This window comes from Nanorana parkeri, unplaced genomic scaffold (assembly GCF_000935625.1).
Source record: "Nanorana parkeri isolate BGI_ZX_2015 unplaced genomic scaffold, ASM93562v1 scaffold1166, whole genome shotgun sequence".
NCBI lineage: Eukaryota > Metazoa > Chordata > Amphibia > Anura > Dicroglossidae > Nanorana > Nanorana parkeri.
Window position 1 is genome coordinate 470,543 of NW_017307434.1, and position 25,843 is coordinate 496,385.

At 42.8% G+C, this 25,843-nt stretch overlaps 1 protein-coding gene and 1 long non-coding RNA gene across 2 annotated transcripts in view; one reads left to right on the plus strand and one right to left on the minus strand.

The window, feature by feature from the left end:
- LOC108796759 overlaps window positions 1-5,067 on the plus strand; it is a 9,824-nt gene extending 4,757 nt beyond the window's left edge. Inside the window, exon 3 of the long non-coding RNA XR_001941830.1 lies at window positions 4,989-5,067. This is a non-coding gene — a long non-coding RNA (uncharacterized LOC108796759). The remainder of the gene's footprint in view (window positions 1-4,988) is intronic.
- A 158-nt stretch (window positions 5,068-5,225) lies between these two features.
- SLC14A1 (solute carrier family 14 member 1 (Kidd blood group)) lies at window positions 5,226-25,452 on the minus strand. The gene is made up of 9 exons (XM_018568273.1): window positions 25,419-25,452; window positions 14,550-14,721; window positions 12,950-13,139; window positions 11,141-11,269; window positions 10,857-11,049; window positions 9,401-9,548; window positions 7,538-7,672; window positions 7,306-7,355; window positions 5,226-5,435 (listed from the first exon to the last, which is right to left on the minus strand). Exons 2-9 carry the CDS (start codon window positions 14,713-14,715, stop codon window positions 5,259-5,261), a joined length of 1,188 nt encoding a protein of 395 aa, XP_018423775.1. The 5' UTR covers window positions 14,716-14,721; window positions 25,419-25,452; the 3' UTR covers window positions 5,226-5,258.
- Window positions 25,453-25,843: the final 391 nt, after the last annotated feature.

Genomic DNA, 25,843 nt, shown 5'->3' on the forward strand with positions numbered 1-25,843 from the left:
CCTCTCCCATCCCCTTCCCTTCCCTCTCCCCTTATTAGTCTCCATTACACATTTTATAAAGAAAAACCTTTAATCTTAACCTTTATATCCCTTCTTACTTAAAATGTATTATTCTATTTATTTCTTCTGCCTCTGTCAGTCTTCTCTCTTTCTCTCGGGTCCCCCATTTTCCCCTTTTCTTTGTTCTTTATACCTATTCCATGGGTTCCACATATCTTCCCATTGAGAGTCTCGTTCATTTATATATGCCGTTAGTTCTTCATATCTCTGAATCTTACTTAATTCTACTTCCCATTCTTTAATGTTTGTAACTCTTTGTGTGTTCCAGTATCGTGGGATTAGTATTCTTGCTGCTGATATAAAGAATCTAAGAAGCTCCCTTTTGTTTCTGGATATTGGTCCTGGGAATATTGAAAGAAGAGCTATTTTAGGTAATGGATCCTCTCCCGCTTCCATTACTTGGTTATATTTTTCAAAAACCTGTTTCCAAAAAGGCATTATATAATCACAGCTCCACCATACATGGAGATATGTTCCTTCCTCTCTTCCGCATTTCTCCAACATGTTGGTGCATTTAATGGGGAAATTCTATGTAATAAAGTCGGACATCTGTACCATCTCGATAATATCTTGTATCCCTTTTCTTGATATAAAGAGGCGATATATGTCTTATGAGTTAGAATAAATTATTTTTGCACCTCCTCCTTTGTAAATGAAGTTTGTAAATCTGTCTCCCATGCTAGCATAAAGTAAGGCCTTGTTGGAAATCTTGCTTTTATTATATTATGATACAATATGGAGATCGCGTGGGTTACTCTCTCCTGACAGCAGGGGTTTTCAAACCAAGTTAATGGTCTATGTAACGATGCTTTCTCCTGCAGACTATCATATAGGGCTCTAAGTTAGTTATGTGCGGGAAAGGTTCCCGTATAGACCAGTTTGCAAATGAATACACAACAATGAAACAAAACAGTACACCAATGTCTAGATGTCAACATCAATATTTTTTTAAAATATATATATATATATGCATTGGCTTTATACCTCTCTACAAACCCTTCTTCTTTACTTTTTTCTTACTCAATGTATATTAGGGTGAGAGGTTAGTGCAGGGAGCCAATGTTGAGGCAATCCACAAGCTTTATTTAAGCATTGGAGTGATCAGACAATCGATCCAGTGTTTGTTCCGCACACACAGAGGACCGGTAAATGTCACAGATTTTTACCGATCCTCCGCTCGGCCACGCACACAGCCGGGCCGAGCGGAGGAGGGTGGGATTCCACCTTAAAATTCCTACTAGATCTTAAGGGCCTGGTATGAGTTTTAGGGGGAATCTTACACTTTTTTTTTTTTTTAAATTCGGTCCCTCCAAACATTCCTACCAGACCTAAAGGGTCTGGTATTGTTTGGGAGGGGGAACCGCACACTTTAAGAGTAGAAAACAAATTTCATTTTTTTTCTTTAGAAATGTCAGTTTTGCTGCAGCAGGTTCTATACATCATACAGATCCGACACTTTACAGGCAGGTTAAGGGGACTCCCCCCAGGCACGATATTTGAAGGAATTTTTTCTTTTTTATTGTTACCCTTTAAGTGATGTTAAAATCCCTTCTCCTTTAAAAACGTTTTTTTTTCTTCTTCATTGATTCCTGTCCCCCAGAGCAGTACCCGGATCCCCATACACCTTTTATGGCCAATAACTTGCATATAAGCCCTCTTAAAGGGGACAATTGTTTTTGAAAGTTCTACCCCCATAGACTTGCATTGAGTTTGAGTTCGAATTCGAACTTTTCGGACGTTCGAATACGAAGCGAACACGGGGGTGTTTGGCCCATCACTAGTTACCATGAATATATGATAGGAGATTTTGGACATGTATCTGTCCAGTTGAGACGGACATTGTCTTTCTTATGGATATGTTTAGATTTATGACCTTTCGGTATTGAGTAGTATGAGGCAGTATGTGGAGCTTTTACTTTTCCAAACTATCCCCCAAATGGATTGGGGGCACTATTTTTGAGAAATGTGAGATTAGTGATAGGGGAGGAGAGTAAGCGTTTGCTGAATTCATGTCTTGGACAGTCAACTTTGGTCCTTTTTTGTTTAGAGCAAAATTTCTACCCCAGGGAGAATAATTGTTGCCTTCCATTGGTGCCTGACATAGTCATTTCCAGGCCTAATGTACCTGTTTTGAATGTTCTTTTCTATTCTTTTTTTTTTTTTATTTCTTGGTGGATGTGGTTTTATTTGTAATTTTGTGCCTCTAGGTTCATTCAGTTTCTTCTTTAGCCTTTTCTAGGTTTATTAACCTCGAAAAACAGTTGAAAATAGATTATTTACAGCTGAACTCTAGGAACATATAAAAGATACAAATTAATGAAGCTCTGTAATCAGTAATGTATCATTAAATGTAATCTTTAAATCCATGCAGTATAAGTACCTGAATTTGATCTGTTATCAGCCTCTTGCAGTCCCTGTACAGCAGGGCTGGAGTGTGGGAGGAAGAAACAGCACAAGGATCCAATGAGTTAATGTGCTGACAAAAAGCATGCTGATCGGAGGAGAAAGGAGAGTGACAGAGAGAGGAGATCATCAGTGTGCTGCTTCCCCTCTCGCTGTCCAGTCACAGGATGGGGGCTGGTCCGGGATGACCTATGATCAAATACATTTCTGCCACTGAGGACATCTAGTGGCAGAAAAAAGTATGCCCGCTCTTGAACACCGTGGACTCTGACTATGAATACGGCCGCAAAATCTGTTTAAAAAAAAAAATCTTTAAAGGGCTATTCATTTTTATCTTTCTTAATTTCAGCTGAAGTTCTGCTTTAATAATGTGTATTTTCACAATAGTCTTCATAATCAAGTACACCTAAAGCTTCGTCTTTACATGGTGTTTGAGCAGATTTATTATTTAAGCAAATTTTTTCATAGCATCATAAATAATGTTATCAATCTGTGTTAAGGTGCCCATACACTGCACGATTATCGTACGATAATCGTATGCGATCGGTTTTTCGTACGATAATCGAGCAGTGTGAACGGAGACGTGCGACCGTTTCTACTGTACGGTCGCACGTCTTCTGTCGAACCAGCATGTTCGAAAACCAGCCGGGAATCGTACGATTCTTGGCTGGTTAGAACGGTGCTCGGAAGATAAATGCTGAACGGGCCGGTGTGCGCACGCGCACACTGCCCGTTCAGCATTGCGGTCATCGGAAGCCCGCCCCTCAGGAGGGCGGGCTTGCGATGATCGAGAGTGCGATCTGCCTGTCCAAGTTAGGCAGATCGTACGTTTTTTTAATCCCTTTACAACCATCGCAAGACTAAAGTCTTGCGATGGTTGTAGAGTGTATGGCCACCTTTAATGTTATTGAAGTTTGTTTCTGTGTTACCTTTTGCTCATGTTTGGAATGTGCCACCTACTGGCAGCAAGTGGTAAATGTGAAATATTTGTATATAACATTTTGTATGTAACATTGTAGCTACCCCCTGGGAAGGCAACATCAACAGTGCCTCCCAGCTATCCCCCTGGGAAGGTTACAGCAACAGTTCCTCCCAGCTACCCCTAGGGAAGGCTACATCACCAGAGCCTCCCAGTGACCCCCTGGAAAAGCTACATTACCAGTGCCACCCAGCTATCCCTTGGGAAGGCTATATCACCAGTGCCTCACAGCTATGTCTTTGGAAGGCTACATCACCAGTGCCTTCTAGCTATCCATTGGAAAGGCTACATCAGCAAAGCGTTCCAGCTACCCCCTGGGAAGGCTGCATTACCAGTGCCTTCCAGCTATCCCTTGAGAAGGCTATATCACCAGTGCCTCACAGCTATGTCTTTGGAAGGATACATCACCAGTGCCTTCCAGTTATCCATTGGAAAGGCTACATCAGCAGAGCATTCCAGCTACCCTCTGGGAAGGCTGCATTACCAGTGCCTTCCAGCTACCCCTTGGGAAGGCTATATTTCCAGGGCCTTTCAGCTAAGCCTTGTGAATGCTGCCCTCTCTCCTGCTTCCCAGCTATCTCTTGGAAAGGCTACATAACCAGTGCCTTCCAGCTACCCCTTGGGAAAGCTATATTACCAGGACCTTCCAGGGAGATCTTGTGTGTAAACCATGTGTAAAAGCCTCCTTTGAATCGAAATAAAAAACAAAACACATTGACATTTTTTTCAAACCCAGTTTATATTAAAGAAATAATTATAATACAATCCATAACTGATTTTAAGCGACTTTCTTGTGGCAGTTTTAGCGATGCTTGTGTTATAAATAAGAATTCTGATCTTGTAGGAAAGCCGAGGGGTTTTAAAATTAAATGGTTGAACAAATAAATACAACATGAATATCTCCCATTCCTTGGAGATATTCATGTTGTTCAATTGGGAGCTGATGGGCACCAACCCAAATACTGAGGATCTATAGCCCGCCTCCTACATCACGCTAAGCGCTGGCAAGACTCGGAGGACCACTATTGGGAAAATGTTGTATCCACATAACCACACTTAATCCTTAAAATGTAATGTTACAATTAAATATATGAGTTTCTTTTTTATTTCACATATCTTTTATTGATTTTTTTCCCCCTCACATTTATAGACACGCCGAGCTGTCCCGTAAATGTGGCAGTCGCAAGTGTTGAGACAAACTAAAACATCTGCAGGGGGTAATCTCAGTAAGGGTCACCACACGCGTTACAATCTGACAATACTTACTGTACAATCCCCAACAACTATGTAGTATAAGGGCCTGCCTTATTGGATACAGGATAATTATTGTAGTATGCCTTATTGGATACAGGATAATTGGATAGTTAGGGTAGGTCCTTCCCTCCATTCTTTTCCCGTCTCTACCCTACTACTATGACCACGTTGCAATCTTTGGTGTCCTCAAATAACATAGTTTTGGTAAATCTAAAGCTAACAGTACAAAGATTATAACATGTGTGGTAAGGAATTAAATATTCCTTAGAGTGGAGCACCCGCCACCTGCAAGAAATTTACAAATAAGGTAGAACGACAGGAATTTTTCAGCTAAGCTCTCAACTGTTCAGCAATGAGAGTATGGATAGGATCCATCTTTCTGCTTTACAGCTCACAATGGGTCTGTGCGATATGTGCGTTAGAGTGCAAGTAGAATGAGACAAAAGTTCTCTCGGAGGTCTGATCATTTGCAGGTGATGATGAGCTTGAAATGTCCGTGCGATTAGCTGAAAAAGTGCAATAATCCACATAAAGCTCAGAGAGAAGAGTCCAGAATCGGTGCTTATGTGTTACACTGTTCTTTTTTTTCCTTCTTCAGGTTGAGATAGTAGATCCTGTTGGCCTCGGGGTAGGTGACTTTGGACAGAGGCAGTTTGTAAATGCCGGGATTTTTTGTGGTCATTACGACAAACGTGAGAGTCGTCAGGCAGAACGGCCAAGTGCAAGACGGCAACCCAACCTGCAAGAGAACAATGAGCAATGAATCCAAAGCAATATTTGGGTGGAACCCATAAGGAGCTCCACTTTCCATTATTACAACCTTATTCAGAATACAGTGGAGTTTCTCCACTCCTTGTACACACTGTGGTCAGCAAGCCTTGCTGCACAATAGTGAGATCTTGAATGGCTGGGGAGCAAAGTCAAGGTGAGTATGTGTTGCTGGTGAGGGAGCATTAAGGCAAATCATTTTGGTTAGAATTGTAGCTATAGACATGTCTACAGTTTTAACCAAATTTAATGCTCCCTCTCCAGCAACACATACTCACCTTTACTTCTTTATTCAGCCACCAGCAATAAGGAAAGGCAGCCTGTGTAAGACCCGAATCCCTCTAGTCACATTCATTAAGTACCAGCTTTGTCACATGGAGTGAGCCACATGCTTCTGCCAGAGGAGTATCTACAAATAATTGTACCCCTGGCATCCTGCCCAACCCTGGCAACCAGTGGGTGGGACATCAGGCACAGCGCTCTGCTTGCATACACATCTCCCCCCTCTCTCGCTCTGGTTGTTAAGTGCTGGGCAGGAAAGATGTGTCTGACCTTTAAACATCTCCCCATCTGGCAGCCTGGTGTGACGCTCTGGCCGGCATCCCGCCCAGGTCCTGGCAGCCAGTGATGTCACTAGTTGCCAGAAGCTGGGCAGGACACCAGCCAGAGCGTCCCTGGCTGCTAAGAGCTGGGCGCGGAAATGTGGATGGGAGAGTGAAAAATGTCAACTGACGCTGTGGGTCGGCAAACCTTTACTGACCCATGGAGTAGCACCCCTCAAGTGTCGCTCAGAGCATGTGCCATACCATGGATACCCCACTGGCCCATCCACACTCAGAAACACTGGGTATTATTCCCGGCATACAGAGCGGAACAGAGCAAAGGAAAGGTGAGTATGTGCTACTGGGGAAGTCAACCTATTTCTTTGCCCACAATCCTGCCTGCAAGGACAGGTGACCCGACCTTTCTCTGCTGCATTTACATGACAATCTCCCCACCCCAAGCTTGTGAGTGGACAGTGAAGGACAGGCAGAAGACTGGAAATCGCATCTCTCTGTCCACTTTTCCAATAAGCTGACTCCATTGTTGGCACATTTCAGCAAAACTGATTTGCTCCTTCTGGTGCTGCTTCTCCCTCCCCCAGCCTGAGCTCTGCTGAACAGGGGATTGCGATATGCTGAAAACAAGTCAGATTCAGATATTCACACTGACCCACTGATACTGAAACTGCTCTTAAATAAATAGCCGTATACCAAAAGTGCTAAATTTGGTCTGGTAAGAAAGGTTTTAATTGCCTCGGGAATTGTGCCTGCCTATGCTCAAAAAAAATCAGGAAGTTTTTAGGTAAAAAATGGAGACATGGATTTACTATAGGAAATATACTGTGATTACAGATTTAAAGTGACATTAAAGTCAAATTACCCACCCCCCACCCCCTCATGCTGCTTTAAGGACTGCCTCTTGATCTGATCCTCTTCTTTCTAGTAGTTTTCAGCAGTCCATCCAGCGCTGGTGCTGCTCTCTGATCCAGCACAGGCTGCTTTCTTTTCCTGTCCCAGGGTGTCTATCCAGCATGCACCTACACTGTAGCTCTCCTCCTCTCCCCGCCGGTGATATCCACTGCGCATGTCCCCGCACACATCCTCGTGCACGGCGCGCTTGAGAAGCTGGATTCAGCAGCTGGGAGCAAGCGGCGGAGACATAGGTAAGTTTTTACCTATTTAGTATTTAAAAAATATATATATTTGCATATATCTATTGCTTGCTAGCCATAGATATATGTAAAAAAAATTGTGACTTTAATTTTAGGTTCGCTTATTCATTTTTCATACAATACTCACCACTGCCATCACATTAGCCAATGCTGCTCCTACGTAGGCACACAACAAAGCTAAAAAAAAAAATGAAACAAGTAAACATATTTGATATGTGAACACTGATAAATGCTTAAAGTGTAAGTAAACTTTGACAGCAGGTAGGGTAGGTGGTCCAATGAAATATTAGAGTGTGTGACTTTTTTTGGCCAGGCAATATAAATTCAAAGTGCTCAATTTAACTTAGCTTTGTACTCACCGCAAGCAATGGCCAGAAGGTGGGTCTGCCAGGTAAGAGCGTAGAACATCCCCCCCACTGCAATACAGCCGAGCACTGAGTTATAGCCCCACAGTCCAAAATAGATCATGTTAAATGGGGCGGCAATGCTTAATCCTAAGAGACAAGATCAATAGAGGAAATAGGAATTAACATGTTGAATTTAATTGCTGCATCGATTTAACAGTTTAAAGAGAAACTAGAATGGTGATCAGCTAGAAGAGAAGCAGTCACAAGTGGGCATCTGTAATAATCTAAGTCTCCACTCATGAAATGCTATAACAGTGAAGCCTTACCTCTTAGGAATTTGCTGATTTTTTTTTAATTACCTGTATTCTCTCCCTGTCAGAGCAAAAGTGTCAGATTGTAAAGCTATCATATCTCCTGAGTGCTGATAACCGACACAAAGGGATGTATTTCTCAATGATTCATTGGTGAAATTCACCCTGTGAAAAAAATAGCTAAATTTGCCCAAGTACGATGCAACAGGATTTGCTCAGCAATTTCTGGTAATATTCGTCCAATGTATTATATGATATTCACTGTGTGAATCTTGGAAGTTTGAATCTTGCCAGGTACAATGTTGATAGTACAGTAGCAGCTAATTTTAACCTTTGAACAAACGATTGTGGGAATGTTTTGGGCAAATTTTGTCAAACAGAAATGTCCTTTCGTTCATTTGCCAACATGCTTTCCATGGTGCTGAAACTGTTTATACAAGTTCAGCACTAGGATGGTTACTGTTAGGCATGCACCGATACCAGTACAGATATCAGTGCCGATACCTGGCATTTTCATGAGAACTTTCAGGTTTGCAGCGGTTGCAGCTGGGACCCGGCTCTGGCTCCCCACCACTGTCCTGAAATCATTAGTCGATATTGTTTTAGAAAAACTGTCACATGACTATAAACAAAAATGTATCAGTACTTGTATCTGTGAGTACTTGGGCAAGTATCAGTACTAATACTTGTAAGTACTTGGGCAAGTATCAGTACTCGTTCTTGTAAGTACTTGGGCAAGTATCAGTACTTGTACTCGCAAAACTGGTATCGGCGCATCCCTTCTATATATTTATAAAAACAAAATCATACATTAAAACAGAGATGTACAAGTTCCGGGAGCTCCATGTGCTGCTTACAAATGACAGCGGCCTCCTAACTTTTGAATTTTTCTCTAGTCTAGTCTTAGAGCTCAAAGTATCTGTACTTGTACTTGTACCGAGAATGGTTCTTGGTATCGGTGCATTCCTAATTATTGTCATTTTTTTCAAATTAAAACACCGTGCCCCCCCAGCTGCCTCCTACAACTGGATGAATAAGCCTCTGAGAAAGACTTGTTCTCCTCCCCCTGTGTATCTAAGGAAGACCTGACTACAGGAGGAGATTCCTTCTTGGAAAATTCATTTATGGTTCCAGTTCCCTTTGAACTTATATAGATGCTTGGCATCTTTTTGGACGTTACATATGAACATGGAGGGGAGGGACCCGAGCTGTGGGAGCGACCCAGCACAACCCGCCCAGGTTGCCTGCAAAAAACAGCAGGCGGAGACAAGACCAGTCACCCTGCACAAGGAACGAGAGCTGCACTAACTGGTGTATATTACAGGAAGCTCCTGCACAGAGGCAAAATACAGAAGTTGTGTCACGCTGCATTAATGCACAGATCTGGAAGAAATATACAAAGGACACCAAGATTCAAGAAAAATACAAATGGCTCTTGCATTTAGACAGCATTTGCTTAGCACAGAATTTAGATTTAAATATTATATTGTTCATTTTAAAAATCTTTGAGAAAAAGAGAGCTTAAAAAAAAATAATTCCATGCTAAAATCAATTCCGGACATACCTGCAATCATCCCCATTGCAGATCCAATAGCAGCGTGCATGCAAATGATTGGGGAGGAAATGAAGAGACCGACCAGCATCATGCCACCGCTCCACGGGTTATCACACCCGTATACCTGCCCCACACCGACCGGCACAGATTTCAGCAGCTGAAAGACAAATAACATATAACACAATCATCTCTGTATTCCAGACATACTGCATTCCATTTTAAAAACAGTTATTTATTCAAGACTTTTCTGTCAACATACAAAAGTAACAACACGAATTCAAGAACAAGAACTTCTAAGTAATTGCCGGGAGGGAGAGCCGAGCAGCTCAGAGAAAGTAAAAATGCTTTTGTTGCGGCATTTGAAGATGAATTGCTTCACAACACTTGAAGCTACAGATGTCAGGCGGTGCTCAAGGCTCACTAGACATGTGCACCAGCAAACAATTTGTTTTGTTTAGTTTTCATTCGGATTTTGCGATATTTCATTTTTCGGGATTCATTTCCGAAATCAATTGGTTTTGGACTTGGACGAAATTCATTAGCGGTAGTCTGTGCGAAATTTAATTTGTTGGACGAAATTTTGTTGCAGCAAAATGACATTAGAGAATTTTTTTTTTTTTTTCTGTTTACAGTCTGCAGAAGAGGGAAAAAAAAGCTTGAGGTTCCCCCCAATTCATACTAGACCCTTTAGGTCTGGTAGGAATGATAGAAGGGACCCCAAGTTGAAAAAAAAAAGTGCTTGGGGTTCCCCCCAAAATCCATACCAGGCCCTTTAGGTCTGGTAGGAATTTTAAGGGGGATTACCAGCCCCCCAAAAATGGGGGGAAAAAACGTGGGGTCCCCCTAACATTCCTACTAGACCCTTGATCCGAGCACAGACCCGGCAGGGCAAGAAAGGGGGGGGCGATCGAGTAGCCACCTCCTTCCCTGCTCCTAACCAGGCCATGTGCCCTTGGCATTGGGAGGGTGTTAGGGGGGCCTGGTATGGATTTTGTGGGGAACCCCACGCACTTTTTTTTTGTTTTAACTTGGGGGTGGTCCCTCCTAACATGCCTACCAGATCTAAAGGGTATGGTATGCATTGGGGGGGGGACCTCTGGCTTTTTTTTTTTCCTCTTCTGCCCACTGTAAACAAAAAACATTTTTTTCCCTCTAATGTCATTTTGCTGCAATGAAATTTCATCCAACAAATAAAATTTCGTACAGACTACCGCTAAAAAAATGTCAGAATCGGAAATTCGAATTTCCGAAATTTTGTCCGAATTTCAATTCGGAATGAAACGAATCGCGCGTGTCTAATGCTCACGTACTGCTTGTTAAGAATGTAACTTTATGAATGCCCATAGTCTGGCCACAGGTTGACAAACTCAAATCAATATATGACTCTAGTGAGTTTCACACTTGTACTGCAATCTTTTGCACAGCTAGTAATGAATAAGCAACTTGCCGTTTGTAGCAGACCTACCATTTGTATGTCGACGTCAGACCAGGAGATGTTCGGGGTGGCAGTTGTAGGATGAAAGTTCACAGTGGGGAAGAATACATTGTGGGGCCCGGTGGCAGCCAAATGCAGGCAAACCGCAATATTGAACGGCAGAGTAAAAACTGGCAGGTCCCACTTACTGAAAATGGAACCCAGCGCACTGGACAGAATCGGGCTGCAAGAGAAGATGGGACATTACTATGTGATTAAAGTCCAGACACAACCCAGACCTTCAGATATGTTTTGCATTGGAGTGAATGACATACCATATCATTGACATGACAGCCACAGGGAAAAGTAGCCATCCGTACCAGTCTCCTTTAGCCGAGAATACAGCTATAAGTAGCCCCACTAACATTGCACTGTATCCGTGGAGTCCCGCCGCTATAGCTGACCTGTTGAATGAAAGAAAGCACAGATATAAATGACTCTGCTTCATTTTGCATTCTAGCAAACTGCCTATTAACCCATTGCCCGCCAGCCAAATAATGTGATTGAAAAGGTAAAAAAATAAAATAATCTACTATCCAGATCAAAACTTCACTTAGGGGTCTATTCATAAACAATTCCCAGGGACTACGCACTGCAAATATCTGTAAATGTTCCTATTGCGCGAATAATGTCAGAAATTAACCTTCTTAATATATTTTTTGAATGCATTGTGATTTAAAATTACATTTTGGCCACTGGATGGCGCTGAGGAGCACAGGAAATAAATACTTATTTCTTATGCTTTTCAGCTCCATCTAGTAGCCAAAATGTAGTAATACATTATACTGTGCTGTGCCTTTGCATTCAAAAGGCACAGTAGAAACAGCAGAGGATCCCTCCATCTATGCTCGTAAGCATTGATGGAGGTACCTGTTCTATTTTTTTTATTCAGCACACAAATAGAACCATGTATACCCTACTTTAGGCTCTTGTCACCTGGACAGATGTTCCCATTGGAAGATTACACCTCACCTCTTGTTCTTGTGACAGCTGTAAAATTTTGGATTTGACATAATTGTCTGCCCCAGGAGTCAGGACAAATAGAGCAGGTGAGGTCCCACAGGCAGTAGGTTCTTGGTCATCATGCTGACCCATTGCCTGGTCATCATGCTGATCCATTAGCTCATTTCCTTGCCATCATACTGATCTATTGGCTAGATTCCTGGCCATCATGCTGATCCATTGGCTAGTTGCCTGGTCATTATGCTGGTCCATTGGCTAGATTCCTGGCCATCATGCTGATCCATTGGCTCATTCCCTGGCCATAATGCTAATCCATTTGCTAGGTTCCAGGTCATCCTGCTAACCCATTGGCCCATTTCCTGACTGTCCCCTCCGCTCGTCAAAAGACCTTCTGCTTTCCAGCTCGCTCATCAACTCCTCCCATGCTCACCTCCAGGACTTCTCTAGAGTCTCTCCTATCCTATGGAACTCTCTACCCCAACCTGTCCGACTATCTCCCACTCTGACTGCCTTTAGGCCATCCCTTAAGACTCATCTCTTCAGGGAAACCTATCCCACCTCAACCTAACCACTCAACCATCACATTCTCAAATAATTCATCCCCACACAGCTACCTCCTCATGTATCACTGGCCCCTCCCTTTTAGATTGTAAGCCCTCAGGGGCAGGGCCCTCCTTACCATCTTGTCATGAATTGTATTGTGATTGTAATGTCTTCCTTATATTGTAAAGCGCTGCGCAAACTGTTGGCGCTATATAAATCCTGTATAATAATAATAAAAATTGCCTGGCCATCATACTGATGCATTGGCTCATTTCCTGGCCATTATGATGATCCATTGTCTAGGTTCCTGGTCATCTTGCTGATACACTGGCTAGTTGCCTGGTCATCATCCTGATCCATTAAGATAATGGCCCAGAATTAACTCAGTTTATAAGTTTCACTCTGATCCACCCTATTGCATACTTGTTCTGCACTAGTGAAAGCTTTTGGAACCAGAACCACCTTTGCATCTAGCTTTTTAAGGAAATCTCAAGGTAACCAACAGGTTTTCCTCATGGTAGGTTCTTTGACTAGATCTTTTCCATGCATTGACGTGGCAGAGAAAATGAGAAGATTACCTGTCCTGACTGAGAAGGAGAGCGGCGAGTGTGGACATTACAGTTCCCAGGCATCCTGCGATCGCCCACCATGGGTTTTGGAGGAAGAGTGCACCGATAATGATTAGTCCACTCAGAGGATTGCTGACAAACATGACCTGAGACGCTCCACGCAGCACCCAGTCAATGAACTGGAAGATGATGGGTTTATCTAAAACAGAACAGTACAATGTTAAAGTCAATGTAAACCCTGACTGAATGGCATTGTTCTGCTAAAGCAAATGTAACAGGAATAACTTTCATGAATCTTTTTTCTTCTTTTACAAAATTCTGTTTTGGCCCTTTTCGTGCTTTACTGCACCTCAATGCTGATGATCTCCTCCAGCCATCTACATACATGAGCTCCATCGGCAAAAAGGGGAATATATAATGTTGGAGATTGAGAGGGAGTAAAGGATAACTTAACTCATCAAATTTAATCAACTTATAATTAAAGACTCATCTCTTCAGGGAAGCCTATCCCACCTCAACCTAACTACTGAACCATCACGTTCTCAAACAATTCCTCCCCACACAGCTACCTCCTCATGTATACTGGCCCCTCCCTTTTAGATTGTAAGGGGGCAGGACCCTCCTTACCATCTTGTCTTAATTTTTGTATTGTAATTGTAATGTCTTCCTTATATTATAAAGCGCTGCGCAAACTGTTGCCGCTATATAAATCCTGTATAATAATAATAATAATAATAACTAAACCCAAGAACAAAAATGGAATATATTGCAGCTTTCCGAGTTCTCAGATGTGGTGGTTGAATCCATTTACATTTTTTGTGCTAAGAATAATTTTAGCAAGCACAGTAAGTACCCGCTGATGTTGCCAGATATGTAATGTCATAGGCACTTCCTGCGACATGAACGGATAGCAAAAACAATGTTATCTTTCTTGTGTAAACTACTAATATAATGGGAATCAAGAGAGGAGGAAAACATGTTTGAAGTCCAGTCTGGGTGGCAACCATGGTTCCTTCCAGAGACACAATGGAGGAGTTTGTGTAGCCAATCAAAGACAGGAAGTGAGTTACTGGAAGGATCACCAGATGAAAACAAAGGAGAAAAAGTCTGGAAAAAGAAAACTAATGCACCCATCACATCTAAGGACTGATAAGCTGCAATATATTATATTTTTATTTTGGGGTTTATACGCCCTTTAAATCAAACCTGTTGCTTTGTCCTGAATAGGCAAAGCCCAGGTTTGCTTTAACGAAGCTCCTAATTCTGTAGTAATCACTATGTTTTTTTTATTTATAACAGGTATTTATATAGTGCCACGCATTTACACAGCACACATTCACATCAGTCCCTGCCCTCAAGGAGCTTACAATCTAAGGTCCCTATCTCACATGCATATATACAGGACTAGTTTAGACAGAGCACCTGGAGGAAACGCACACAAGCACGGGGAGAACACGCAAACTCCATGTAGATAGTGTTCTGGAGGTGATTAGAACCTGTTTCCCCCTGATGCTTTAGGGCAGAAGTGCTACCCACTATGCCACTGTGCTTCACTATTTCTCTTTATTATTTCTCTTTATTACTTCTATTATTAAAATTGTTATTTTACCTTTCATCCAGTTTCCAAACTCCTTCATTTCTCCTGAAATGTAATGGATGGCAGTGCAGAATATTCCAGCCTTACTGGAATAGCGATGGGAATTCTCCACCGGCTTCTTCACTTCCTTCTCTGCCATGTTGATAGGAATGTGGCTCTCCATGGTTTCTACCTTCATGTAACACTACAAATAAAGAGAGGATCTCTGAATTATTTTGTGTGCAGTGAAGCATTCCCATAAAACCCACCAAGAGACCCATTTACGATCGGGTTTAGGCAGGATATATGTAAACATATACAGGGTTATTCACTGGGGAAGAGTTTGGAGAAGGCAGGAGAATTGAACAATCTAGGACAACATAGCTGAACTGGAAAGTGAACTGAATTGGAGAATTTTTCCAAATCAGCTATGTTGTCCTAGATTGTTAACTTCTCCTGCCTTCTCCAAACCCTCTAGTGAATAACCCTGATAGTTTTTAATTATTATAATTGTGCAGGCTTATTTATGAAAGATTAAACAATTCTTCCTCATTTAAGTGACTGAGTTTCATTCTCAATCTAAGATCATTAGGGAGCAAATGTTTACAAAAAGGATACCAGGGAGATAGATTAGATTTAAAAATGAATAATAATGAATACTTAAATTTGGCGTCACATGTTACTTTTACATTTATCCTCATGGATTACAAGACTTATGTTTTAGTTCCAGATAATTGCCTGTGGAATTTTAGTTTGAGATTTGGAGAATAAGAGCAAGACCACGAAACTATTGAGATCATGTGAAACCCATTGATTATGATAAGGAATATAAGTTAAGGGTTCTATCTGCAGGAATATAAATAGGGCATAAATATATGAAAGAACAGTATTTTTTTGTACAACTCTATTACATTTTATCTAATACTACTCTGTAATATAAGTCAACTTAAAAGATTTATATAAGAGTGCAATGAACTGCTGGATTACATTTACAGGATACCAAAAGGCAATTCCCGCCCAACCCACTGCTACCAGGCAATCCGAAGAGAATCATGTTACAATATGAATTGTAAATCTTCTCTGTTCTGAGTTTAATAGAAGTCTCTTTTTACTAGGGATGCACCGATATATCGGCCGCCGAAACATATCAGCCGAAAATTGCACTTTTGGCTAAATGCAGAAAGTGCCATTTTCCTGCCGAGACATTGGCATCCCTGCTTTCTCTCCTCCCCGCTGGGCGCTGCGCTGTGTCCCAGCGGGGAACGATAGAAAGTGACAGCTGGCCGGGTGCTGTGAGCGGCCGGTGTCTCTCCTCCCACATCGCTCAGCCTCCTATCACAGTCTGGCAGAGCAGTGTGGGGGCGGAGACAGACAGCACTGTCACAGGAGGCTGAGCTCTCCTCCCTGCTCGCTCGCTCAGCCTCCTGTGACAGCGTGTCAGAGAGGAGAGTGGGTATAAACACTCAGCGATCACTGTTTTGTATATATAATGTTTGTATATAATTGAGGACAGAGTATGGTTACTATATCCTCAATTATGAATAAATGGGAAGTGATCTACGTCACCTCCTGTTCATTCATGATTGTGGTTATAGTAAACATACTCTGTCCTCATGTTATCAATGAACAGGAACACTCAGTATAGAGGATTCCTGTTCATTGATAACAAGGGCTGCAGAAAAAGAGATTGAGGACTCTGTGTTCTCAATCTCTTTTTCTATTTCAAAAGGGAAATATAAGGGGTCTGTTTAGACCCCCCAATATTTCCCCAAAGCCCCTAAAAGTAAAGTAAAAAAAAAAAATGTAATAAAAAATTAATAAATAAATACAAATAAATATAAAAAAATTAAAAAGTTTATAAAAAAATAAATACAAATAAAATACTTGAAAAAATTTAAATAAAAAACATTTTCCGTTTCGGTCTGACATTTTTTTATTTCCGCTTTGTTTCGGTTTGGAAATTTCCATTTCGGTGCACCTCTAGTTTTTAGCCTTAAACAGTGAATGAATGGCAGACACCACACCTATGGACTGGTGAGCTGCATGGATTAGCTGCACAAAATTGATTTTGCTTTGAAATCACAGCTATTGCCATCTGCAAAATTGAACCAAATTAGAAACTCAGCTGCTTAGGTACATTTGGTTGCAAAAAGTTCCCTTTTTTTTGAGGCCATATTCACAGTGACATTAAAGTCAAAAACGTTTTTTCCCTCCCCCCAATGTTAATTAAAGCCCTTACCTTAAATGATGTCTCTAAATCAGATCTTCCTCTTCTTTCCTGTCCTTTTTAGCCTTCTCTCCAGCGCTGCTGCGGGTCTCCGATCCAGCACTGACTCCTCTGTCCTTGCTGGCACTTCCTGTCCCACGGTGTCTGCATGCGTGTGCACGCGTCCATAGACTTACCTTGCGTCTCTGCTCGTCTCCCGGCGCATGCGCCCGCCCCAAGATGCTTTGTGGCCGCCCGAGCAGTTTCGGATTTTCGGTCCGGAGCGCGCGGTGAAGACGGGGGTAAGTTTAAACCGCTTTTAACGTGTTTATATAAAAAAAAAGTTTTACATATATCTACAGCTTGCTAGCAGTAGATATATGGAAAAAAACTTGAGGGTTTAGAAACCCTTTAATTGTTAATTATGTTGCTTCAATTTTTTTTTTTCTCGTGGTTTGTGCATGAGCAGTGTAAATCGTAGGAATTTTGACGTACGGAAACGCCACCAAGGTAGCGAAAATCGTACGATGGAACGAAGTTTTCTAACCTGCTGGTTAGTCAAAAGTCGATCGATTGTACGGTATTTGCGGTTGTACACTGCCCATCAACTTTACGGATATTGGACGAAAACGCGATCGCATATGAAAATCGGCCAATATTTGTAAGGTGTATGGGCAGCTTTATTTTATTAAGATATGTAATTACCTTCTGTTCTAAGAATAACAAGAATAATTAAAAACTGAAGGATGAGTGAACCAGTACACAACCAGCTAACACCAGCTAATATGGCACAGTCTACCGTGTTTCCCCAAAAATAAGACACTGTCTTATATTTTTTTTTGGCTCAAAAAAACACACTAGGTCTTATTTTTGGGGTAGGTCTTATTATTTTTTTTTTATGTACAACAATCCACACTTATTCATGTACAACAGTCTACATGTCTTCATGTACAAAAAAATGGTGATCAGAGCAATCAGGGGTGCCGTACCTTTCCAAGACCAATTTGCTAACCAATCGCTGGTCAGAATGAGCGAAGCGCACTTTCACCACCGATTCCTCAAAGGCGGAGTGCATTTGGTATCACTCCGCCAGTGACAGGAGACAGCGCTACAGAGGAAGCATCGGCTTATGCGGCTCTGTTACCTCCGCTGCCGCCTCGCTTCCTCTAGCGCTGGCTTTGTTGGCACAGCTGATTCTCTCCTGCCTCTCCCGCGGCTCTTCAAGTTCCCCCTTATGCCACCACCGGCCCTGGGAATGGTCACAACTAGGTCTTATTTTCGGGGTAGGTCTTATACTTAAGCAATTCCCAAAAATAGTACCAGGTCTTATTTTCAGGGTAGGTCTTATTTTCAGGGAAACAGGGTATATCTGAGCATTATATGAGAGCATTATATGAGAGTCATTTATAACCACCCTAAGGGCTAATGTCGACAGGCTTTTGCCGCCATCACTAATTCTTCTCCACCCATACAAGTCTATGCAGCTATTAGCGAGTCAATAGTAGGTCAACTGCAGAACCGGTCAGTGAATTCTGAATGAGCTCAGAAGCTTCTCAAACTGATGTTAAAAGCACTCTCATCAACACAGCCCAAAGCTCAATAACACCTATTTTTCGGTTGGGCTCTTTGCATCCCAATTCATTTGGACACCTGGTAAAAACTGATGCAAATGTCTACAGCAGCAAACAAAGATGTGGAACACAAAGAAAATATACTTATAAAAATCACTGAGTAATAGGTTTAGATAACACTTGTAACATTGACACTTTTCTCCGCATTCCAGTCCTGTGAGGGATTTAACGACTTCCCCGGATTTAACGATGTATTGTATTTTTATAAGGCTGCTGCACATATTTACCTTTAACAATCTATATTAAGGTTCACAGCACCTGCCACTATAAAACACTAACAAGGTTATTCACAAAAGGGTGAAGAGTTTGGAGAAGGGAGGAGAAGTCAACAACCTAGGACACAATAGCTGATTTAGAAAAATTCTCCAATTCAGCTAATTTTCCCCTAGATCAGGGCTGCCCATTAGGTCGATCGCGATCTACCAGTCGATCGCGATGTCCTGTCTTCTCTGGATCCCTGCTGCTCTCCCCATCTGTATGCAGCGGGGATCCGAGGAAAAGTGAAGCTGCAGTTGGCGGCGGGGGGCGGAGCCGTTATCACAGCAGCACGCCAAGCGGTGAGGAGAGAGAGAGCCGCTTGGCCTGGATCTGACAGCCGGCGGCTCTCTCTCTCGTCTGATCACTCCAGTGTTTGTAAATAACTATGGACACATAGTGCTATGTGTCCCCAGTTATGAATGAACAGGATGTGATTTACATCACTTCCTGTTCATTCATGAGTTTCTCAATGGGGAGAAGCACTCTGTACAGAGGCTCCTCCCCATTGAGAAACTGGTGATAGTAAATATGTTCTGAATGAATGGGAAGCCTCTGTGCTTTCCATTCATTTAGAACAGAGGCTGCAGAAAAAAAGATTGAGGACTTTGTGTCCTCAATTTCTTTTTCTATTTTAAAGGGAAATATCAGGGGGCTGTTTAGACCACTAATATTTCCCCGAAGCCCCCCAACAGTAAAAAAAAAAAAATAATTAAAATTTACAAATTAAAATAAATAAGAAATAATAAAAATAAAATAAAAGATAGTAAAAAATAAAATAAAAAATCCTGGATGCAGGGCGCTGGGTGACGTTCATCGCATGCACCCAGAACACAGCCATATTAGTGCCTGCATTCCGGTCCAGTGTGATCTGCAAAAATAGTGCTTGCACCCGGAACCCAGTGCCTGGGTTCCGGGTGCAGGCGATCGCACTGTGGGCGAGGGGCCTGGCTGCGGTGCCATTTACTTTAATACACCGCCACACCCCCACCCACTCCCCCTGAACGCAGGTGTTTTTTCATTGGTAGATCTCATTGAGCTCGTCATTTGAAAAGTAGATCTCCAGACGAAAAATTGTGGGCGCCCCTGCCCTAGATTGTTCACTTCTCCTGCCTTCTCCAAACTCTTCACCCTTTTGTGAATAACCCTGAAAGTCTTTATACTGTGTAAATAGTCACCATTTCCACAAAGAAAATCTGAAGTCCAATGTTAAACAGTTCCATTCATGCACGTACCTGTTCCTAACTGTTCTCAGGAATTATAGGGGAAATACAATGGTTTTGGTTTATAATCTATATTAAAGTTAAAATATCTTCCAGGTGCCATTGTAATATATCCCCCCACTTCCAAGTGCCATTGTAATATATACCCCCCACTTCCAGTTGCCATTGTAATATATCCCCTCCACTTCCAGGTGCCATTGTAATATCCCCCCCCCTTCCAGGTGCCATTGTAATATCCCCCCCCCTTCCAGGTGCCATTGTAATATCCCCCCCCCTTCCAGGTGCCATTGTAATATCCCCCCCCCTTCCAGGTGCCATTGTAATATCCCCCCCCCTTCCAGGTGCCATTGTAATATCCCCCCCCCTTCCAGGTGCCATTGTAATATCCCCCCCCCTTCCAGGTGCCATTGTAATATCCCCCCCCCTTCCAGGTGCCATTGTAATATCCCCCCCCCTTCCAGGTGCCATTGTAATATCCCCCCCCCTTCCAGGTGCCATTGTAATATCCCCCCCCCTTCCAGGTGCCATTGTAATATCCCCCCCCCTTCCAGGTGCCATTGTAATATCCCCCCCCCTTCCAGGTGCCATTGTAATATCCCCCCCCCTTCCAGGTGCCATTGTAATATCCCCCCCCCTTCCAGGTGCCATTGTAATATCCCCCCCCCTTCCAGGTGCCATTGTAATATCCCCCCCCCTTCCAGGTGCCATTGTAATATCCCCCCCCCTTCCAGGTGCCATTGTAATATCCCCCCCCCTTCCAGGTGCCATTGTAATATCCCCCCCCCTTCCAGGTGCCATTGTAATATCCCCCCCCCTTCCAGGTGCCATTGTAATATCCCCCCCCCTTCCAGGTGCCATTGTAATATCCCCCCCCCTTCCAGGTGCCATTGTAATATCCCCCCCCCTTCCAGGTGCCATTGTAATATCCCCCCCCCTTCCAGGTGCCATTGTAATATCCCCCCCCCTTCCAGGTGCCATTGTAATATCCCCCCCCCTTCCAGGTGCCATTGTAATATCCCCCCCCCTTCCAGGTGCCATTGTAATATCCCCCCCCCTTCCAGGTGCCATTGTAATATCCCCCCCCCTTCCAGGTGCCATTGTAATATCCCCCCCCCTTCCAGGTGCCATTGTAATATCCCCCCCCCTTCCAGGTGCCATTGTAATATCCCCCCCCCTTCCAGGTGCCATTGTAATATATCCCCCACTTCCAGGTGCCATTGTAATATATCCCCCTACTGATGTACACCAAGATACACTCATAGATGGCAACGCGCCTGCGCAGAACGCTCCGGCGGCTGATATGGCCGTCATATTGGCCGCCGCTCATTCTGCAGTTTCAGTGTGCGGATTTGGAAACAGCATAAAAATATGTTGCGGTTTTCTACGAGGAAACAAATTAAAATGTTTTTAGTTTTCATTCGTTTCATCAGAAAACAAATATTTTTGTTGAGCACATGTCTACCTTACAATGTGTTGGGAGCCCCACAGTAAAGGTGCCCATACACCTGACGATTATCGTACGATAATCGCGGGTGATCCCGCGATCGTATGATAATCGGCAGATGTATGGGCAGCGTGCGACCGCATTTACTGTACGGTCGCATGTCTTTCCTCTTATGAGCACGCTAGAAAACCTTCGGCGGGTTGGTAGCTCGATCGCAAGACGAAAGCCGCACGGGATGGTGTGTGCAAGCGCACACTGCCCGCTTAGCATTGCAATCATCGGCAAGCCCTCCGCTCAGTGGGGAGGGCTTGCGATGATCGCAAGTGCGATCTGCCTGTCCAAGATAGGTAGTTCGTACCTTACAACCATCGCACAACGAAAGTCGTGCAATGGTTGTAAGGTGTATGGGCATCTTAAGGGTAGTTTTAAAATGTCATTGTTAACCTTGGACTAATAATATACAGCAGGGGTAGCCACAACTCCAGCCCTCAAGCTGTGGTGAAACTACAAATCGCATCAGGTATTGCAATTGACAGCCACAGACATGACGCCCAGAGGCAGAGACAGGGTGGGATTTGTGGTTTCACCACAGCTGGGTGGGGGGGGGGGCAAAGTTTGACTACCCCTGCACAAGTTCCTCACCTGGTCCCAGCAAGTAGCCATAACCTATCGCTACGATAAAGGTTTTGGCCTGGAGTTGCTCTCTTCATATATTTCTATAACGGCTCCATTAGTAGCCGTAGAAAAGCCGGCTTAACACACGTTAGAAAGATTGTCCCAGTCGTACAATAATACGGCCAACACTTACAAAACAGCATGAGCTCCGCTCCACCAGGCTTCACTTCTGAGACAAGCAGATCCTATTTCTGACAAGTGGTTGTATGTGGTGACGCTGGGCATTCCTCTCCTAACTTTGGCTGTCCAACGTTACACTTGTAGGCTGCTGCTGACGGCAGTTTGGACATAGGCCAGCCCATTACAAGATCCCTCATGTCAACTGTTAGCTGGGCAATAGTACAGATCCTTCCAAAATATACTCAGATAGATAGAGAGCCATGCTGGCCATAGGGAATGATATTTTTTATGTAAAACTTTCATTTCAAAAAATGTATTATTTATTATCAAGTGTTTTGTAGAATTTTATTTTATAATTTTTTTAAAATGTATTATTTTGTAAAAATTTTGTTCTGAAAAATGTGTTATTTATTATCATTTATTTTATATAATTTTACTGTATTGTTTTTAAAGCAGAACTCCGTGGAAAATGATTCTTAACCCTTGCAGTGGGGCTACCCCACTGCAAGGGTTAAGTGCACGTTTGTGTCTAGGTTCAAGACTTCCTCTGCAGTGGAGAGGAAGACAGTGGAAAGGGACCAGTCTAAGTAAGCAGGTGAGTATTACTTTGTTATTTTTGAACCTAGAATAAAAACGAGCACTTAACCCTTGCAGCGCGGGGGTAGACCCACTGCAAGGGTTAAGAATAATTTTCCGCGGAGTTCCGCTTTAACAGCAATAGAGTGCAGCCCTACAAAATAAATGATAATAAATAACACGTTTTGCAGAACAAAGTTTTACAAAATAATAAATAAAAAAAAACAATAAAATACAATTCTACAAAGCACATTATAATAAATAACACATTTTGTGACATTATATTTCTACAAAATAACAAAAGCGGTACTGCGTGTTGTTTATATATGAAAAACCAAAACCAGACAATTTTATCTAGTACAGGGGCGGCTCTCCAGCTGTGCTTTAACTACAAATCCCATAATGCTTCTGATTCTGGGAGTCATGCCATTAACTGCCAGTCTTGCAAAGCATCATGGGACTTGTAGTTCCACAACAGCTGGAGAGCCAGAGTTGCCCACCCCGGATCTATTATGAATAACAAAAGTAATACTGGGTGGTGTTCGTATGGTAATGTTGTCAACATTTTTGAAACAGTAACCAAAGAAGCCAGCTGCACGTTTATCAGATTTTACACATAGGAACATATTAAGGGCCTATTTGCATCGTATCCTTTGGGCTGCCTTGGACAGCATGGCCCAACACCATTTGCCCTATGCGATATTGTTTCAGTTCACACCAATGTGCTGTGTTGGTAAGAAAGTAGGACATGTTGCATTTTTATGCAGCGTATTTTACAACACACTAGACCTCATCTCAGCATGCTGCGAAAACATAGAAACTATTAAAATGTCCTTTTGTGACATTTCAATAAAGTAAAAAAAAAGAAAAAAAAAAGGTAAACATTGCAACACATTATAACAATGCATTGCACAGTTTCTACACAACACATGCAAGCGCATTATACAGTACATAACGTGGGGTCGCTGGTGTAAATGGGCCCTAAGAGACTCTCTTGCAAAATACTGGTTACCTGGCAACTGTGCAGGAAGAAAGCCGGTCCGGTCTCTAGTGAATGAGGGGGATTGGTACTGTATATCATGCCTGGAGACGGGGAGGTAACAAAACAGGGTGACACTCTGTATTATCAGGTTAGTTGAGATGACTGCAAAGGACGGTCAGATTGCACCGTTGTCTAGGTCCATGGCCAGCCATGTGTTTACAGGTCACCCGTGGCAACCGAAGCAAAATTTAGAACGTAGGCCCAAAGGATCAAAGGATGGAGAAAAGCTTATCAATACTTGGTCATGAGCTGTAAGCTTATAGAGGAACTTAACCCAACAATTTAATGTCTCCCAAAACAGTTACTTTTTGCCAGCGTGATTATTTCATCTCTCAACCAAACTTTCAAGCCCTCAAATGGCTGGTGTCATAGATGATCACATGCGCAGCACCAGGGCAAATGCAATTCAAATAGAGGCCAATATGGCACCTTCTTGGCTGTACAGGAGAGAGGGTGTATTTTCGCTTTAACCCACTTTCTGTCTTTCCTTGTGATATCCATGTGTTGTGTGCCGAATGTGTGAGTGTGTGTGTGTGGGGGATGCTGGTGTTATGGCTTCTATAGCTCCCTTTTATTATAATGCATTGCTTGGACATGTAGTCCCGCATAGCTGGTGGTATTCTGCATTGTTGTATAATGATTATACAGCAATGCAGAAAAGCTCCAACTATGTAGGACTACAAGTCCCAGCAATGCATTATATTTTCAAGCAGGGATGCACCAGTGCAAATACTGGGCCTGATACTAAACTGGGCCTGATACCGGTGTTCTGTCGAGAACGCCGACGTACTCAAATTTGCCGACCTCAGCATCTGCGCTTGCGCACAGACCAGTATTATCAAGGAAACCGGGATTTATTCATAAAGTTTAAATCGTTAATTGTGACTGTTAATAATATTCCATCCATTATTCACTGCCAGGGACGGCATATTATTAACGGTCACAATTAACAGTTACAAATTAATGCTTTGTAAATAAATGCCGGTTTCCTCTTTAATCCCGTCTGTGCGTAAACGCAGATACTGGGTCGGCAGAAGTATCTGCCGGCACTACAATTTTAAACAAGCGGCTGTCTGAGGTCCCGCGCTTGCTGGGGACCTCGGCAGCATTCCTGTTAACCATGCAACCGCAGTTAGGGGCCTCCATGGCGGTTGGGGGGGGCCTTCATAGTTTCTTGCACCGGGGCCCTGAAGGTTCTAGTTACGCCTCTGGCTCCCGGACCCGGGAGAGAAACGTTTTCTCCCGGAAAAGTTTACTCTTTCCAGCATCTTTTTTTTTTGTACATCCGGGCCCCCGTCACTCCGGGTGGACAGAGGGCCCTTCCCTGAAATGAGAAGGGCCCCTCCCTGAAATTACTTTTTTCAGGTTGGGATCCCTGAGATGACCTCCTGCTGAACAGCAGATGGCATCCTTCTGACCTGCAGATGTTTTGCGGTAGTGGTCCTTTAACTCTCCAGCACCTACCAAGAATTGAAATACCATCCTTGGCTTGACTGACCCATGTCATGATGCTCCCTCTCCATTGGCTGGAAGTTGTCCGATTGTGTTGAACCAGTGCCCCCTCTGCCCCCTTACCCACTGCCCCCCGGGTCCTTATAGCCCTTCAATAGACTGACTCTATTGTAGACATATCTAAATGAACTACGATGCATACAGTAAAAGAATAAGAACCCGTTCTATGTCAGTGACACAGAAAATAGAAGAATTTAAAGAAACAGAAAATAACTCACACTTTTTTGTATTGTCTGTTTGGAAGTTGTTTGCGTTATCATCAGCCGTGTTAAGTTCTGCCACAGGAGCTATGCGAGGACTGTCCATGACCGTCTTATCTCTGCATTGCTGTGTGTGTGTGTGGTCGGGAGAGATATAAAATGCTGGCTACGTGATAGTAAACTTCTCCGAAAATTTAAAGGGAAACTATTATATATTTCAGCTACCAATGTTATACTTATCTTAAAGGCACAGTTTACATTTCATACCAATATTATTGTTACATCTATATTTAGGATATAACATGAAACATGGTATAAAACACCATCCCCGAACCCCAAGCAGAAGTCTCGGTTCTTAATGGTGTCTACATTTGGCAGGTGAATATCATGAATAAAAAATGTTAAATACAAATATATATAAATATATATCTTTTTTGTTGTTG